Genomic DNA, 18,150 nt, shown 5'->3' with positions numbered 1-18,150 from the left:
GCAACAGCCACATTCCCGTGCATCACCTGGGGATTCTGACACTCCGAGGGCACAGGTATAGCACTATATACTACTATAGAGCAGGAGGTTGGTAAGGAATTTTTTTTTCCTTTTTTTTTTTTTTTTTTTTTCTTAACATGGGAACTACTGTTTATAAACACAGCAGGGGAAACCCAAATTAGGTTCCCCCTCCGCTCCAAAAGTCACAGTATTTGTGTGCATTGTCACGTAACCAAAAAAACCTCTTGCATGTACATAGCGGCAGAATTTTTATGGTTCTCAGGCCATGGAATATTAAAACAAAAAAATCTTAAGTAAGCAGTACTGATAAGCAAGTTTTGAACGGTTCTCCACAAGACTTTGTACAGTCATATCAAAGAACCTGCATTTTTACAGCATCTTTTGACATCCATCAGTCAGTGGTGATGAGCTACTAATACATCGATGGTCAGTCATTGCTTCAGTCTTTTCAGTGTTTTACCTCTATCGATAAAATAAAACATTGTAGTGATACAAGCACATTTAATTAAAAAGATAGTCATACTTGTTCTGTTCTTGTTCAAGGCTATTTGAATAAGCAAGGAATAGGCTTGTTTTAAGTGTTTGCTTACAGAGCTTTCAAACTGAGGATTAACTGTCTAGAGAATTAGAAAATCTCTATGCATTTGTAGTTACATAGTTTCTCTCAATTTACTAATATACTGTAAATATTATGTACACAACGAACTTGAATGAATTCAACATATGGTTGATGTTTTCATAATTAATGAGATGCCAAATTATATTAATGGAACTAGCCATACACAAAAAAGCAAGTGTTGCACAGACATTGACGGCCCGAATTAACCATACCTTATTCTATACTTACTAAAATGCTTATTTGCCAGGACAGGGACCCAGGGATTGCGCACAAAATTGTGGGAATTAAGATTGAAAATCAATCCAAACATCATAAATAATATAATTGCTAATTTTTAGACTTCTGGTTGTTGTTTCATTAGACAGTAATTGGTATGTCTGAGTCTACTTTTTGGTCTAAACACAACATTGTCATCATATAAATAGATGTGTTAGACAAACCTGATGTTGATATAAGAGCTATTTTAGAAGTATGAAAGATGAAAGAAACTTTCTCTCTTTAATCAAAAATTTAACAAATAGTTTAAGATGCTTTGCTTGCTCAGTAAGGATTGAATTGGTTTTCAATGAAGAAAAAGTGTGGAAAAGTGGTTTGGGGATACTAGGAGAAATGAAGTGGCTTGCTCTTTAACATAGCACGTTTGATTTGCAGCTTATATTTTATTGATGGTAATCGCCTGTACTTTATAATACCTTTCAACACGGAATTTCAGTCATTTCAGTAATGTTAAGTAATTAAATCTCCCACTGGTTCTGCCAATGGAGGTGTATTTATCATTATAACTATTTTGCAAGTGGGTAAACAGAGGCAAAAAAGGTTGAATTATTAATCAAAATAATAAAACCTCTAGGCTCCTGTCTCCCAGATGATGTTTAGTACTTCCTTCAAAATTTTGTTATAAAGTCAGTATAAATAAAAATAGACACCTTGCTCCCTGAGCTTGATAAACTCACGTAAAACTGTGCTGAACTTCAGAAAGCATATAGATTATTTTTTTTGGCTTCCTCACAGAGGGGCAGACTTTAAGGAGCTGTGTCAAACCATCATCTTGAGATCTTAATTCATCTTGCCAGAGTGAGTTTAACCAACTTTGTAGTTTCCAGGGAAATAGGAAGGGTTTTTTTTAATTTATTTTTTTTCCTGGGGTAACATTTCCCTGCACCAAAGCTAGGTCCATTACTGTTCTCGTTTACACCTCCACCTCATTGATCAAGTTCTCATCTAGACACTCTGCGAGTATACGTTTCCGAAGTGCGGGCACACAATTATTTTGTCTTAAATGTGGCTTGGAAGAACTTCCTGGGGAGTGCTTAAGTTAATAGTAATCGGAACTGGAAAAGATTTTCAAATTGTTTAAAATTAAAAAGAAATTGTAATATATGCAGAAAATAATTATTTTCTTTGAGATTTAATGTCAGATATTGGAGGTTATCTGCTACTGGTTTAATCTGATAGATACTAATATGGCAGCAATCAGAGTTCACTTCAGCAACAAAGAAGCTGTTCAAGTTTGAAAGCAATCCTCTCCTGACATGTTGGCACCGTCGTAGAGGAAAATGTCACGGTCAATATAAGCACTTTTACTGACAGTTAGGTTTTTCCTATGTTACTGAAAACTGTTTGAAACTTGGCTTTTATCAAAAACAGAAACACTGGCCACTCTGAATGATAAAACAATAGTTTACAGCTTAGTCATTTTCCAGTTATAAAGCAATACTTTCATAAAAATAAACAATGCATACAGGAACAAGCCAAAACAATTACTCAGAGAAACTGTTGCATTCTTGCTGTCCTTGCTTCCTGATTTAAAACAACTGTCTCCAGTAGGAACTGGATGAAAAGCAGCGGGTTTTGTTTCGTTAAGTAACCACTTGCTGATCACTACAAGATAAAATATGGTTTCAGAATTCAATTCATACTGTGTAGGTACTTTCTAAGTTCCTAAATGACCTATTGCATGAAGAGCAGGTACATACATAAAAATAACATTCAGGTATATATATATATATATATATTTATATATATATATATGTATGTATGTGTGTGTGTATATATATATATATATATATTTACAGACCGAACATTTCCCAAGTGGATAGTTACATAGAACTTTTGGCCTTCCTAGGGAAAGTAAAAAATTACTTAGAGGACAAGCACCTTCGTTAATAAAGGTTGTGTTGTTGATTTAATTTGTGGGGGTTTAATTACTACTAGACTTTTTTTTTTTCACATTGTATTTTAGTATCTCTCTCATTGGATAGTAGTCTGTCATATCTCAGTAAGAAAAATAATGTGGTGAGTAATTTCAAGCGGGAACAGGTTGCAAGCATAAATGCTCAAAACTCGGAAGAAGAGGTACGGGCTCTGTAAGTCTGCTGGCTTGATGGTGTTGCACATTCCAAGTATTGTGCTCAGATATTTCAGCGTTAAAGATAGCTTTTAAATTCTTCCCTGCTCTTTTAAACTCGCATAAGTACTAAGACAGATGAAGAGCTTTTGCTGTAATGTTCCAAGAAGATTCCTTCTGGTTCCTGTTCTGCAGGAAGATGATTTCATTGCCTTGTCTCACAGTGGGTGGGATATGGGACTGCTCCCAATCTGTGCTCCGTGCGGTTCAGAGGCTAGAAGACAAAAGTTTTTCCGTCTCTTCTGGTTGTAAGGGCACCTGGAAGCCTTGTGTAAGTTCTTCTGGCTGGAGCGGTTACCTAGAGGTTCATTCTCCAGCCCAAGAGCTGCCATGTGTTGCAGCCTCGCTCCTTCCAAGCCCTGGTATTGCTGCTAGACGGCAGCAGATGAGGCTGCCGGCAGAGCAGAGCTGAGGGAAGCCTCTTCTGCCCAAGTGCGTGGCTTGAAGTTCTCTTTGTGTACAGAACGCAGGAAACTTAACCAGGTCCAAAAGCTCTGACTTGGTTATGTCTGTCATTTAACGGAGCAAGTTCTCTTGGCACCTCTGCAGTCTCGCTCTTTTACTGGAACTGCCAGCGTACTTGAAGTTAGATGATTTCTGTAGGGCTTTACTGAATCACAGTATTTATCAGGACTGTCACTACGTAACTGTCAAACTTCCTATGTGCCTGAAAAATTCCACCCTTTAGATGGATGAGAGTGTGATATCGTCATAATTGCATTTTTTTGTAAATGCTTGCTGTAAAATAATTTTGGATTAAATGATGTGTTCCTTTCATGTTGGCAGAATATAATTTGTCTCAAATGGCAGCAGACTGTTATATATGTGTTTTCTGAAAGTTAAATATTTTGATTCACACTTGCGATTTATTGATTTTACATTGTTACCAAATGGCATTTCAAAATCAGCTCAGAATACCATGGTTCAAAATCCTGTCACTCACATGATAAAGTTATTTCATGCAAACCACTCTGCAAATGGGAGTGGCAAGGAAAGAGGGAGAGCTCGAAGGAAGAGAGGGCAAATGCATTTTAGTGGCTAGTAGGTGTGAAAGCAATCCTAATTTTTATTATTTCTGTATATTCCTATGCAAACATTGCTTCTGTGCTATTAAACAATATTAAATCCAAAATTGAAAAGCTGTTTGTTACCATCTCTGCCTGGATTTGCCTGAATGTATACTAGGTCACAGATTTCAGTTTAGGCTTTAAGGAAATACTCCCTGGCTTAAAAAAAAATCTTTATCATCGTTGTGCAGACATTACAGGTGGGTGATCCAGATGAATTCGGCGCAAGCATGTTATTTTATGTGAGCAAATAAATGATGGCAAGGTTTCTCAGTTTGGAGAGAGCGCCCTATACAGAATTACTGTATTACTATCACCAAAGCCAGAGCTGTTCTGACTTCACGAGATCCTTCAGCACTCTAATTCTGTGCTGCTGGCACTTTTGACACCCTGAATTTGCTGCCCACACATCTGCTGTAGTGAGTGTGGTATGAGTTTAGTGTAGGTCAGAAGAAACCTTTTTGGTCTGCGTGTGAAAAAAAAATGAGAGAGATGACTTGCAAGGAGAAATGGCTTGTGTATAAACCCACCAAATCCTTCTGGTAGTGCTATTAGGAAAAAAAAAAAAAAAAGACTGGAGTGCAAAATGCTATCCTATATTGACAGCACTGTGGCGTATTTTAAAAGGTTCATCAAAGAATTCCTGCATATTGTAAAAGTGAAATTAATGTTACCTCTTGACTGTCTATTGCTTTCGTGTGCATCTTAATACTGAATTTTAAAAGCTCCTTAAGTTACAAACAAGCTACTGTATCTCTCGTAGCCAAGTGTCTGCAATACACAAATGTTTTCCTTTCTTCTTCCTTTTTTGTTTCTCTTTTCTCCCACAAGGAAAACATTTTTCTCCACCAAAGGACTGTATTTAAACAGAAGGACTGTTCACAGTGTGCAAGAAAAGGATCATTGTGTTTTGTGCATGTATACATACAAACATGCATGTAAATAGGGGAGTCTTATCACCCTATTTTTCTAGTGTATGCGTGTGTTTAGCCTTGCTCGCTGGCTTGTGGTGCAGTGGTACCTTCCTCCTGGCACAGAAAACAGGCTCATTACGTTTTGAGCAGCAGCAGAGAGTGGCACATCGTGGAGCAGTAGCATCTGGTGTACTCGGTCTCAATCAGTGCATGCCAAAGGAATACTGCGTGCTGCTACTATGTCTGATAGCCTTTCATGTTTAATAGGTTTTCTTAGTACAATATTGCTGCCTTTCTTTGACTGCGCTGTCCGATTATCATATGTCCTTGTACGCACAGTGCTTTCTCACAAAGATAGATACATAGGCAATAATTAAATTTTGCGTGCAATGGAAGCTTCCTGGGCTATTGGAATTTCTGTATATTAACAGCCTCATCCTTTGATTGCAGATACTTTCCTCGTAGTTGTTTTAAGTTACCTTTGGGTTTTGAGGGTAAAAAGGTTTCCAAAACTCTCAGAAGTAGACCGAGGTGTGTAGGTGGGTATAAAATATCTTCTGAGGGGCCTCTTAACCTTCTTGTTAGCGGGAGCAGAATTTCTTCCTAGTGAAAGACAAAGCCTTTTATAGCAGCGACACCGACATAGACGTAGTCTCAGACTCGAAGCTCATGCTGGCTAACGGTTAGCTGTTGGAGTAGGTGGGAGCAGTGAACTTGGGCATTCCGTTGCATACATTGTCTGCACCAAAAGCGGCGGCAGCCGCAAGGCTGTGGTTCTAAGGAAGCCAGTGAGTGGCTTCGTTGTGAACCCCGGTGAGACAGAAGAAAACCTGTTTGGTTTAGGGCAGTTTGTTCCTGTACAAGACCGTAACGTGCTGCAGTGGCGTGGTCTGTGGCTTATCTGGTTGTAATTCAAAATTAGGAAACTGGGTTCATCTAACTGGACCGGCCATAGCTGTAATTGGAATTCTACTCAAAATGGAGACAAACTCAGTGTAAATACTAAAGGGGGGGGCGGGGGGCGGTGTGTGTCTAATTAGGTTTCTTCAAACCCAAATCTGTTCAGTTCAGATTTTATACATTTTCTTCCTACGTTGTTAATTCCACTGTGTGAGTCGTACTGCTACAATATTTTTTTTATTGCTGTAACTGTTTTTTTTTTTCCTAAGAAATGTTATAGTTGGCGAAGAGTTCTCATACACACCGCTCTTAATTTCTAGATGTTGTAATGTCAAATAGTTATTGAAATAAAAATATGAAAAACCTCTTGGAAGAATGCAATTTAATGGCAAAAGTCATTTTTAGGAAACACAGAAGACGGAGCTCGAGCCTGTGAGAGTTCCTGGCCTCTATTTTGCAGGATCTGAAAAGCAAGCTCTCCTATTTGCCTCTCAGTACTTTTATGTTGCCTTTCCAAGGAAAAGGGAGTTGGATGCAGGCCTGAGTGAGATCTCACGGGGATAGTGTTCTGTACCTTAAATTACAATCAGATGTATTTTAGTTCAGATGAAATTTTCAGCCTAAAATTGGTAAGAAGCCTAATTATTTGACCAGGTTACTGTTTACGTAGACCACTGTACAGCAATCTGTGATTTATCCACAGCTGGCAACATGTTAGCCTTGAAAGGTTTTTATTTTGTGTTTGGAACAGTTTTTTACAAAAATCCAACTCTGTTCATTAAACAAAAAACTAAAAGATGGTAGAGATTGCTATGGAGACGAGATGTTATATAAACTGTTCATTTTAATTCGTCAGAATGTAAAAATAGCAAAGAAGCTTGGATGTTTACAGGCTTCCAGTCGTTCAAGGTACTGAGTAACTCCACAAGATGCAAAGCATTCTTGTGCCCTTTGGACTTTTAACGTCATGTAGCAAATCGTGCCCAGATTTTGAAATCAATCATGTATTTGTCAGACTGGAGAGTGTGGAGTATGGAGAAACAAATAGGAAGACTTTCTAAGTAGTCTTTAATCTGTAGGCTCTTCATTATGTCATTTTTTCCAGTAGAATGCCTAAGGTGAGCTGTTAGCTGAAGTATGCAGGATAAAAATACAGATATTCTGTGATCCAAAGACATAATAATATGGATAAGAACTGGAAAATAACACTGTTTCGCTATTATACCTTTTAGAGTGTCATGGTGGTGATGTTACAGATAGGACTGAGATGGTGTTTTATTTATCAGACCCCCCTCAAAGTTGTTTGTTACTGTGCCTTAGACATTATCTCTTGCTTTAAATATAACACTTGCTGCTCTTGCTTGAAAATTACTGTTATTCACTGAGTTTGAGAAGAGTTTGTAAAATTGCTTTTAGCATTATAGAAATGAAACATACAAGATTTGTTTAATTAGTGTAAAGACTAAGCCTTTGTCTAATTAGTAGAGTAATGAAACTGGACGGGATCTTTACATAACTCTTGGAACACGTGCGGTCGAGGTAACAGTCTGCAATGCTAAATTCCGAACGGCAGCCTGGAACTGTTCTTCGTACAGGGTTGAAATCACCATTCGCAATTTAATAGGCAAAGTCATTTCTGGATGAGTTTGTTTCAATGTTCTGTTTCACAGTTGATACTTGAATGTTCATATTCAGAGTAAAGAGCAATACTTTTGGGAGGGGGAGAAATAAAATACGTGCGCGGAAACGTGAAAACCCCTAGGATTGTCCGAAACAGTAACGCCTACTACAATGACGGCATACTCAACATGTTTATAATAAACAAGGTAACCATTTTTCAGGCAAGGGATTTCATTGATCTCCTAGCTGCATATAGACCCATCATACTGGGTTTTGGAAGTAAGCATCACAGTCCAACTGGGGCATTTAGAATTATATCACCTTTTAAAATACAAACATTAGTTTTAGCTGCCCTGGGAAAGTGTACTGCGTGGAATGCAGAGGAGGGGAGTTATGTTTCATTTTGGAAGGTTGTGATTATAGGCATGTGTAGATTCTTCATCACCTCCATAATACCTTAATGGAAAGGCAGTATTTCCAGTTTTTACCTGTGCATGCATGTGACAAAGGTGGGTTTGGGGAGGCGACTTAGAAGCAGCATGCTTCTTGTGGTTCCTCATACGGAATTGGTAACGTACATTGATTTCTTTGGATGCTTGCAGGGGTTCTTCCTGACGGTGTCACCAGAAGCAGTATTAAAAGTGGCTGCTCAGGCTTCTGCAAACAACAAGATCTTCAGCTTGAATCTTTCTGCGCCGTTTATTAGCCAGTTCTACAAAGAGCCTATGATGAAAGTCATGCCTTACGTCGATGTCCTTTTTGGAAACGAGACGGTGAGTCTTACAAAAGCAACTGCAGTATCTGTATCTCTTGCACCTGGCTGTTTGTGTCTAGGAGCCTGCTTGCTGGTTCTCCCTTACTTACAGAGGGAGACTGACCACGTGAAGTGTCACTAGACAATGGAATCCACAGTCAGGGGGCTGTGATATTTCAGTAGATGCCAAAGATGTAACTTGACTTGTTAGAGGTTTACAACTCACTTGTTCTAGTGTAGAGACATGAACAAATTACTGTAAGTTAAAAGAGGAAACAACCCAGCACGCTGGCTGCATTGTTCTAGCTGTCTGCATGCATGATGTACCCGCCCAGAAGCTAAGTCTCTGCTGGAAGAAAACATATGAAGGGTTACGGCGAAGCTGCTGAGGTTCTGGAACTTGTTTCTGTACCCGTACTGCTGCTGTTAATAGCATTTTCTGATGAAGACGACTCTTTAGGGAGAAGTGGGAGGAGAAAACTAAGAAATGGTTAATTGGTTTAGAAGGTTCTCATTGATTTTATGGTAGGTGGACTGGCAGTCCATCTAAGGAAGGATTATCTTTGCTATGCAACAGTTGGCAAACAGATTGCATGAAATTCTGCCTGGAAGTCCATGGTAATAGACCAAACGAATTCATATTTCACTCACTGTAGTGCTGTTACTTTTTCTTTTTTGTCCTCTTCAGAAACTGCTCTTAAATATTTATTGGTTTGCTCAGCAGGAAAAGGTTTTAAAAAGCCTTGGAAAGTATGACACACCTAAATGAAGTGTGGGCTTGTCTCTCAGGTTAACTACATTGGTACAGGAAAACTATGGAAGAGCGACTTGTTCCTGTCAGTGATTGTTCCTGATAGTGACACAGGGAGTTGCACCAACACAAGTCAGTTTTTCTACTGTTGTCCCCACGTCCACGTTGGGGGCTAGCATTGTTACAGATACAGGACTTTGAAGATGACAAAAAAAAAAAAAAAATAGTGGTTTTAAAGTGAAGAAAATTGCAATGTTTTTAGATGCAGTAGGATAAGGAAAACCTTTTTAAGTATAGTTGACAATATGGAAGGAGTATTTTCTAGGCATTTTGTTGCTATTTCCAATTGTTACCTTTTGTTCTGCCTTCCACAAAGATGCTACTGCATATTTTGGTTTAATAGCAGTATAAGCTCCACACAAAAAAATCTTGTCAGATTTCACAAATGAAGTAATACCAAATCTAGTGAATGTTCGGGTGGAAGGGCTTCATAGCAACTCCAGGGATTAAACCGTGCTGGTCTTTTATGTAATTGCCCCATTAACCTATTAGGAGAATTCAGATCACAGCGGTTCATAGGTGCTGTTCGTCAGAAGATAAAACATAGGTTGTTACTTATTCTATATTTGCACACTTTACAAACAATTGTCCACCATAGTGGCAACGTTCCATTTTTGGAAATTCTATTCGGACTACCTAAATTTTCCCTGCCATTTCAGTTTGCTATGGTATTATTCACCTGCTGTCATAAAATATTCTAGAGGACTGTTGTGTGTATTAAAGTTGAAAGACTCCCCTGGTTTTCTGTGTATTAAGTTTTGAAAAAATTTAGTGTCTTTCAGGAGACAAGATATTATTTAAACTGAAGTAATAATCTTAAACTTGGCAGTATGAGATAGAGACATATATCTATACGTACATATATATACACATATACATATATACATACATACACACACTTCAGAGTACGAGCATCTTATAGTTTGTTGCTTATGACCCTGGTCATTTTTTAGTCCCTGCTTTCTGGTATATAAGCTGGCTGTTGCTACTTTTGAGTTGTTGAAATGCTATTTGCAGTGGTTTTTTCTCTTGTCTTTCTATGTGACTTGAAACCACACTCTTGGCACAGTGTAATTCTAGTTTTTAGTAGCTGCTGTATCTTGTGATTGTCAGTATTTCTGCTCTCTGCATATGGTTTCTGGTAAAGAGTAGCTGCAAAACTCAGACAAGCTCATTCTGACATGTCCTGTCTTCCAGTAGCTTCCTCCTTTGATGATTTTTTTTATCTCCCATACTCATTTCATCTACAAATACATTCAGGATTTTTTTGTGTTTATGTGCGCCTTGATGGGCAATGAACCATTTCAGCTAGCCAGCACCAATTTGTTGATTGTGATTTCCTTTTTGCTAAATTCTCCATCAGTTTTTCTAGTTTAGTTAAATACTGAAAGGGCAAAAGTTAACATATAAGCAAGGCATATTAAGTGATGTGGTTGTTACTCTATTAGTACAAACAATACTCTTAAACGCAATTTTTATTCTTCCCTGTATTTATCTTCACTCCATATTGTAGACCAATACAATTTTATTGTTAAGCACTGAGCTGTTTATTTTTTGAGTAATACAAAAACATCCAAGAGCAGCAAAATTCCAAATTGCTGCCATTCCTAAACTAAAACAATTGGCAAAGTGATTTTAAATTACATCTTCTACTTAAAAATTTACATCTGAATGGAGATGGGTTATTTCAAGTTTCAGCCAGATGGTAATTAAAATGGGCAAGTTATAAACCTCTCGGAATATATGTTCTAGTTTAGAATGTAAATGCCAGCATACCCTTGGTGGCAGTGGAGACACCGAATGCTGTAACAACTCAGTACACATACCGCTTTCAGCATTAGCTCGGTGACCACTGGTGTTTTGACCATTTGTTTAAATCCCTCCTATAACTAACCAAACATCTTGTCTTGGATTTTTGATACCTATTAACTGTACTTCATATAATAAATTTAGTACAGAGCATTCAGAATCCGAATAATTATATGTTCGTTGCTGCTAACCAATTAGGGCTGTTCTGCAGTCATTATCTAGCAATACATGACTGGAGAACTTGATTATTGTCATTGCTTTTAATTTTTATTAAATTAAGGTTTTTTTAATAGTGTCATTTTGCAAATGGTTCTTAGCAATAATACCTTCCAAGCTACCATAATCACTGGATAATTAACCTGCCAGGATTAAGCACACTCTACTTTGCCTCAGGATGCTTAACTCTCAAATAAGGTCAATTATCTCCTGATGATAACTGCTTTGTCACAAGTTGCTGCTTAATTTGTCTGTAAAAGCTCACCTTAGAATACATATTTTACAACTCAAAGTAACTTTCAGTAAGAGAATGGTCAAAGGAGGGAAAGCTTTTGAAATTACATCTCTACACAGAATTGTAGAATGTTTCCTGCACAGCAATTATACTAGGCAAGTAAATGAGACTAAATTTGCATATATTTCTTTCCCAGACAGGCTAAAGCCTGATGTTTCCGATGTGCCTGGCCCATCAAAGTCAATAACGGGCACGGAATCCGAACCTGGTTTCCAGTCTGCCCAGATGTGGGTTACAGTGGCAGCTCCTTGGGGAAGGAGCTGCTTCTGGGGGGGGCAGCCTGTAGGTTGGGACACGCAGCGGGATGGCAGTTCTTGTCGTGGAGGTCTTCACAATTCAAGGGACACTAAAAAGCTTTCATATGACTCATCACTGCGTATGGCAGTCATCCGTGACTCAGAGGAGTATTTATTAAGATACTGATGTGTTAAAGATCTTCGGGGTTCTCTTCCTACGTGTAGGCAGGATGTCGCTGAGAAATTTTAGAATATAGAAACTTCAGAATTACAGACGTGCTGAGCTCCTTAGCTATTGCTTTACAGTAAAAGCCAAACAATATCTCTTACAGTGTACAGTGATCAGTAAAAGCTGAAGAGGTTATGTGGAAGAGAAATCGTGGCTTTCTTTAAAGCACGAATATAATAAAGAAAAGTAAGATAGCAATTATTCTTGGAAATTAGATCCTCTTTCTCTCTAGTGTAAAGAGCTGTTACTTCTAAACACCCAGTCTCTGAACAAATTAATTACAGGATTGTAAGCTGAAGTTCTGCAAAGACAGATGCTTCTGCAAGCTCGTCAGGAAATTGATACCGATGTGACAGCAAATGTGCTGAAAAGAAAGAAGGTTGGGTGAAAGACTTCTATGTTTTAAAAAGCAGTGGCAGTAACTCTAGTGGGGGTTCTGGAGTTAGGAATCCTGAGCTTTAAAAAGACGGGTGCCTTTGTATGTAATAAGATATCAGATGGGCCTTGTCATCTTTTCGTCTTACAGGTATACCAAAATGGTGCCTCCTTAATTTAAATTATTTTCAAATGAGGTCTTGAACGCTAACACAGACACTCCTACAAATACGTGTGGTTAGGACACAGCCTTTAAGAACCTTAATAGGCCGTTATAGAGGCGGGTCTCCTTAATGACATGGAAAATTCTCAATAATGGTGAGGAAAACCAGTAAATCAAAACCTGATAACAGTGCTTAACATGCCCCTGATTTGGAACTTGCAGTCAGTCTGTAGTTGTATGCTTATTTTAACCTGGGGAGTGAATGGAAATGCTGCCAAGTTTTCTGGCATAAAACTGTGTTCAGCACACTAGGTTTTACATCTAAATGCCAGTTGCCAAACAAATTGGTCTATTCCCTTTCTGTATCCTCTAACGCATGTTTGTAAACAGCTTCCACTCCGTGTACTTTGATACATTACGGTAAGATACAACACTGTGGACAGCCTTCGTTCCCACCTGCAAATCTCCTCTGCTGGGTGATCACCTGGGACCAGACTGATACCTGCAGGCTTAGCAATCTGCCCACAGCTCACAAGAACCTGGAATGAGACATAATCACTTTTGTGAGATAAATGAGCCTCCTGGTGATTCTTTTTAAACTACTGTGCCTTCATAATGGCATCTTGGAATTTACACTGATGTAATTGCTCCCGTTTGTAGACCTAGCGGATGGTTTTCCACACTACCTGAGTGTTCTTTTGCACTAGTGAATTGGCTGAGTCTGAGGAAGCGATTAAGAGGTAAGAGGCAGGAGTTAACAGGTGGCAGATGTAGGTTGCTGCGTGGAAGAAGAGAAATGCAGTTTGACTTTCAATAAATAAAGGGAGACAAACATTTCAGTCTGCTCTTCTGGATCAGGTGGGGCCAGGAAGTAAGGAACATAGCAAAGGGTGGCTGGCCGTGCCATAAATATCACCCAGTCGATGTTTCTGTTTGAATTATTTTCAAATAAGCTTTTTAAATCATTTTTGAATGTTTGAAATTATTAGTAGAAGGCAAGTACCAGATTGTCTTTGAAACTGAGTGTCTTGAAGAGGCTGGTTTTACTGTAGTGACTTGCCTGTGTGTTATGTAAAGAGCCCTTAAGAGCCCTTGAATCTGCCTTTTTAGCGTACCGGACCTGGTCCACGTTGAGGGGTTATTGTCAGGCAGCGGTGGTTTTCAAACTCTCTTCCTTGTGAGTTCAGCCTTTGGCTTCTACCTGTGGTCATTTTGAGTTAAGTTTTCAGAAACATTAATCATCATAAATGAAATCAAGTTGGGTGTCAGTGTTTTGCGTTGCAAATTTGTATGCCAGTATTTTCTGCTTGCTTACGCTTTCAGAAGTCCTCAGAAACCTGCCCCACAGGTGAGGATAATTATCTTCGTTTCGTAGGCTGAGTGAGAGGCTGAGGTTTGCACAGTCCCCTACAGGGAGTCTGCAGTTCAGTTAAAAATCATAGGTATTCTGACCCAGTTTATTAAATACACATGGGGAAAAATTTTGTAAGGAGACGTCTCATCTCCTCTTCTGTTTTAACGGGTAGAGGTTTATAAGGTCAGCTGCTGCTGCTGTTTGCTTTTCTAAACTGCAGTAAACAGCAATTTCTTTTTATAAATGCTTTATTTAAGATTTCTGCAAAGTCTTTGTAGGGAGCCTGGGAATTAAAAAATTGTAATTCTGAATGGAGGAAAGGTAAATGTTCTTTGTTGTCTTTGTAGAATTTTGACGCACACTTCCTGGTGCAGGTGTTGTGTTTTCAATTACAGGAAAGCTATGGCACTGTAATATTGCTGCTTAATTCATAGAATTCACTTTCTCAATATTGGAATATCGAATAAATTGTGTCCGACTGAAAAATGAGAGAGTCTCTAGCACAAGAGAGGTTGATAATGTCAATGGCATGTTGTAAAGGTGTGCCGTGGGAAGGATGCTGAAACAGCCCAAGGCTATTTCAGCTGCAGACACTGAATCTGCTTTGCCCTCTCTCCTCTCCTTCCCCCCCTCCCTGTCCCTTGTGAACTGCAGTGGCCCTCTAAGAGAAAATGCTTTTAAATCATTTCCCAACCTTGCAGCCGTCTTTGATAAAAGCCCTGTTATCTGAAATGATATGAATCACTGTGGAGTTAATCATACCTTATACAACAACATATTTTATTGTGATTCATTCTGTCTCAATTAATCATCTTATTTATCTACATTGTCTCAGCTGCTGCGCTGAAATTCATGAGTAATAAGCAAGTAATTATTTTAGTATAGTTTACCTAGTACATTATGAATGAAAGGACAATTGAGAGCCAAGTATTTAGATTTGTATTTAGTACTGCTTTCGACTAATGTCTAGCTATTGAAGCGATTTGGAAATCCTGTCTCAAAACTGGCCTTCTTTTTTCCTGTTACGGAAAATAAGCAGGTATTTAGGAGAGAAGTTTATACTTTCCGACAGGCTTCGCTTCTTCAAACTAAAAATATTTTCTGGTAGTCTCTCAGAATGCTTAAGGATATTTATCCTTCCTTATGCTATGCAGTGTTGAGATACTTCTCAGATTGCGAATTCTGGAGAGAGCGCAGCACAAGCAGGAACACGTCCTGTGAGCAGTGAAGGCAGATTTCCCTGCGTTTCAGCAGCTTGTGTTGTGGAGACGATGATTGATAACCCTTTTCACTTCGTAGCACTTCCCAGAGCGTCTCATAACACTTCCTAAACATTAAAGCTCAGAATAAACCAATAAGGTGGGTGTGTAGTCCTGTCTCTGTTTCACAGGTGGACAATGGAGAGGTTATTTGCCCAAGGTCATAGAGCAAGAGCAGGGCCAGGAACAAGCAAAATCGAGGTCTAACTTTTTTTCTTCTTCCTAGTGTCCTGAAATGATGTCAGCTGCAGGATATATTTAGGATAAAACTCAGCTGTCTGGAGGGAAAGACCTGCAGCATTTGGCATTCAGTTTTCTGTGTAATATTAACGTATGTCTCTGAAAGCCTTCTAAAGGTGAACTGCAGACGCATTCTCAATAATCAGAGTACTAGGGCAAAAGTGTGTAATACATAATATAATGCAAATATATAATGTAAGAGCTGCAAAAATAAGAATATGAATATGAATAACATATAGTTATAACATATAGTTATACAGCTGATAAGAACTAGAAGAACGGGAGACAGAAATGCTCACCAGAACGTCTTTAAATCAGTGTAAATCCGGAGCACTTTTCACAGAGGTATTTGCAGCTAGCAGGGCAGGTAACATACATAGGTTTCAATGAAGGCTTTGTTTTGCAGTCCAGCTAAGGTCTATTCAGTGACTCCGCATTTCAAGCTCTGTTTGGGGCCGGTGTAGCCGGTTTCTGATTCAGAGCATCCTTAGATCACACTAAAGCCTTTTATGCCAACATCTGCTGAGCGTTCTCCCCCTGTTACAGTCCTTACAGTGAATTGTAAGGCTGCTGTGCCATGTTATCCCCACGGATAACATCTCAACCTGAGCCGATGTGGACCTCTCTCACCTGCCCTTATCACACAGTCTCACCTGCCCCCTTTAGTCAGATTTAGCAATTTTATGTCCCCAGCAAGAGTGAGTTCTGAGGGCTAGATTACGGTTGGAGCACTGAGTCAGTCCAGCTTCCCAGGGCAACACGTCACTAAGATCTGACCAGATGAGAGGGTGATACATGGTGCTACAGAGGACTTGGGAAGAGAAAGCCTGATAACCTCTCTCTTTCATCTGCTCTAACCGGTCTATATTGTTAGGGTCTCCCAAGCAATATAGCAAAGAAACAGTTGGGGACGTAGCGTGCCTTAAAGATTTTATTTCTGTTGTATAATATTTACAGCAGCATCCTTTTTAGTTCTGACATGTTACATATGCAGCCGCTCAATATAATTTTATCAGCAGGTATTTAGTTGAATGCTACTATGCCGTGGATAAGTTCAGGTGTTAGCAATAAAGTTCTTGGACAGAAGTTTTTATATGAAAGAGCTTGTATTTGCCTAAGGAGTGTGTATTGGTGCTTCCTGTGTTTATAAATCTGTGCCGGAACAAAGGGTTCTTGAAAGAGGAGGAAAGGGAAGGATAGTCAAGGAGCTGGTAGTAAATCTGATGTTCAAAACGCTGCAATTATGTATTGCAGAGGTCTGGAGGCTGCTCTGAACTACACTGCTCTAAACGAAATTTTTCGAGAAAGGAAGCAATATAACATAATAAATGCACAGACTAAAAGTAGATGTGTTTTTCAGCCTCTATGAGTGCAAACGGTTTAGCAGTAATTTTAATACTGAAGCTGCTTAAGAAAAATACATACAAAATGTGAAAGTATACTTAAATGCAAGTAAGTTGAAACTCCATTAGGACAGCTTTTGATTTTTGTTTTTAAAGCTATGTAAGAAAATGATCTTGAAAACATAGTTTGGGGGTTTGGGAATAAATTAGCAATATATTATGTTAACATATTTTTCTGTACTATTACATAGCACTATTTTTTCAAAATTACAGTTTCAACCTCGTCTCTTTTCTCATGTTACCTTTGTCTATCAACACCTTCCTTCACCCTGCTTATATAGCTCAAATAATATTTTTTATTCTGTCAAGATATTTTCACATCTGATTACAAATCAAGTAGTTTCATTTTTCTGACTTTCTTCAACAAAGAGAATAACTTGGCATTTGAAACCTCTCCTTTCCAACTAGTTATAAATTCTTCTGTCATTGGGATTCCTGCTGTTTGAAGATTTTATAATAAATGTAACCCACTGATGTTTCCTTAAGACTACTGAAAAGATGCTGTATCTACGTCAACAACGCAAAAAGATTTTTCCTTCATGCATTGACATATATGTTGAAGGTGGTTAGCACTGGCTTATTCTGAACTGTTACTGATTAAAATGTGTATTTAAATTTTAATTAGATTTAGAGTTTATTCTAAGACATTAGAATTCATAATACTCAGCTTTTTCATTGATTAAACTTACTAATTATACAATTAAAATATAATTTGTCCCTCCTCTAAGTGGCGTTAAAAGGAAAGCTAAATGTACACTATATTATGAAGCATATGCATTGGGTCATAAATGTATGTAAAGGTTGCAAAAATATTCTGTAATTTTCAAATAATTTTTCAAGGAGTTGTCAAAAAGTTAGGAAAGGAGCTTGGAAAAGGAGTAGAAAAAAATACAGTTGCAGTGTACCTAAAATACCTGAAAGATAGATAAAAGCATCCGTGGTTTTCCCAAAGGTATTAATTGAGCTCCAAAACCTGGCCTCATTTATAAACAGCAGCCTTGGGGTGATAATTTTGCAGCCACATGAAAGTGTCTCCCTAAGCTATATTTTGAGGTTTAGTGGTCATATTCTGACTCACAATACCATTTGTTTCAATATTGGCCTCCCAGGGAAGCAATATGGAGACATAGCTTTTGTGTGTAGGTTTCCGTTCTAAGTGAATGGAACTCATCTCTCCTGGTCATTAGACTTTTTATTTTTCAATTCTCCACAGAAATGTTCCACTAAACCTTCAGTGAAAGTACTGCCAACACATATGTGATCAGTAACAATGTCAAAGTGTTGCTGATTAAGTCCTCAGACCTTCATTTGACACCTCGTATTCCACGTCAAACCCAGCAGCGTGGGGGTCACGCTAGGGAAATGTGAGTCGGTGTGCTTTCCACGCTGGAGTAGGTTCCAGGTGAAGGAGGTTTCCTCTGAGGGAAAGAACTACAGCAGTCTGACGGCTGGGACGGC

At 38.6% G+C, this 18,150-nt stretch overlaps 1 protein-coding gene across 4 annotated transcripts in view; it reads left to right on the top strand.

Moving 5' to 3' along the window:
• ADK (adenosine kinase) overlaps positions 1-18,150 on the top strand; it is a 291,295-nt gene that overhangs the window by 201,082 nt on the left and 72,063 nt on the right. For 3 of the 4 annotated variants that reach the window (XM_055719804.1, XM_027805482.2, XM_055719803.1), the window contains exon 7: positions 8,151-8,321. The exons of the other annotated variant lie outside the window; for it this stretch is intronic. In XM_055719804.1, coding sequence (XP_055575779.1) covers positions 8,151-8,321 — 171 coding nt within the window. The remainder of the gene's footprint in view (positions 1-8,150; positions 8,322-18,150) is intronic. 4 annotated transcript variants of the gene reach the window in all.

This window comes from Falco cherrug, chromosome 9 (genome assembly GCF_023634085.1).
Source record: "Falco cherrug isolate bFalChe1 chromosome 9, bFalChe1.pri, whole genome shotgun sequence".
In the NCBI taxonomy this organism is placed as follows: Eukaryota; Metazoa; Chordata; class Aves; order Falconiformes; family Falconidae; genus Falco; species Falco cherrug.
This window is presented reverse-complemented; position numbering and strand designations above follow the sequence as displayed.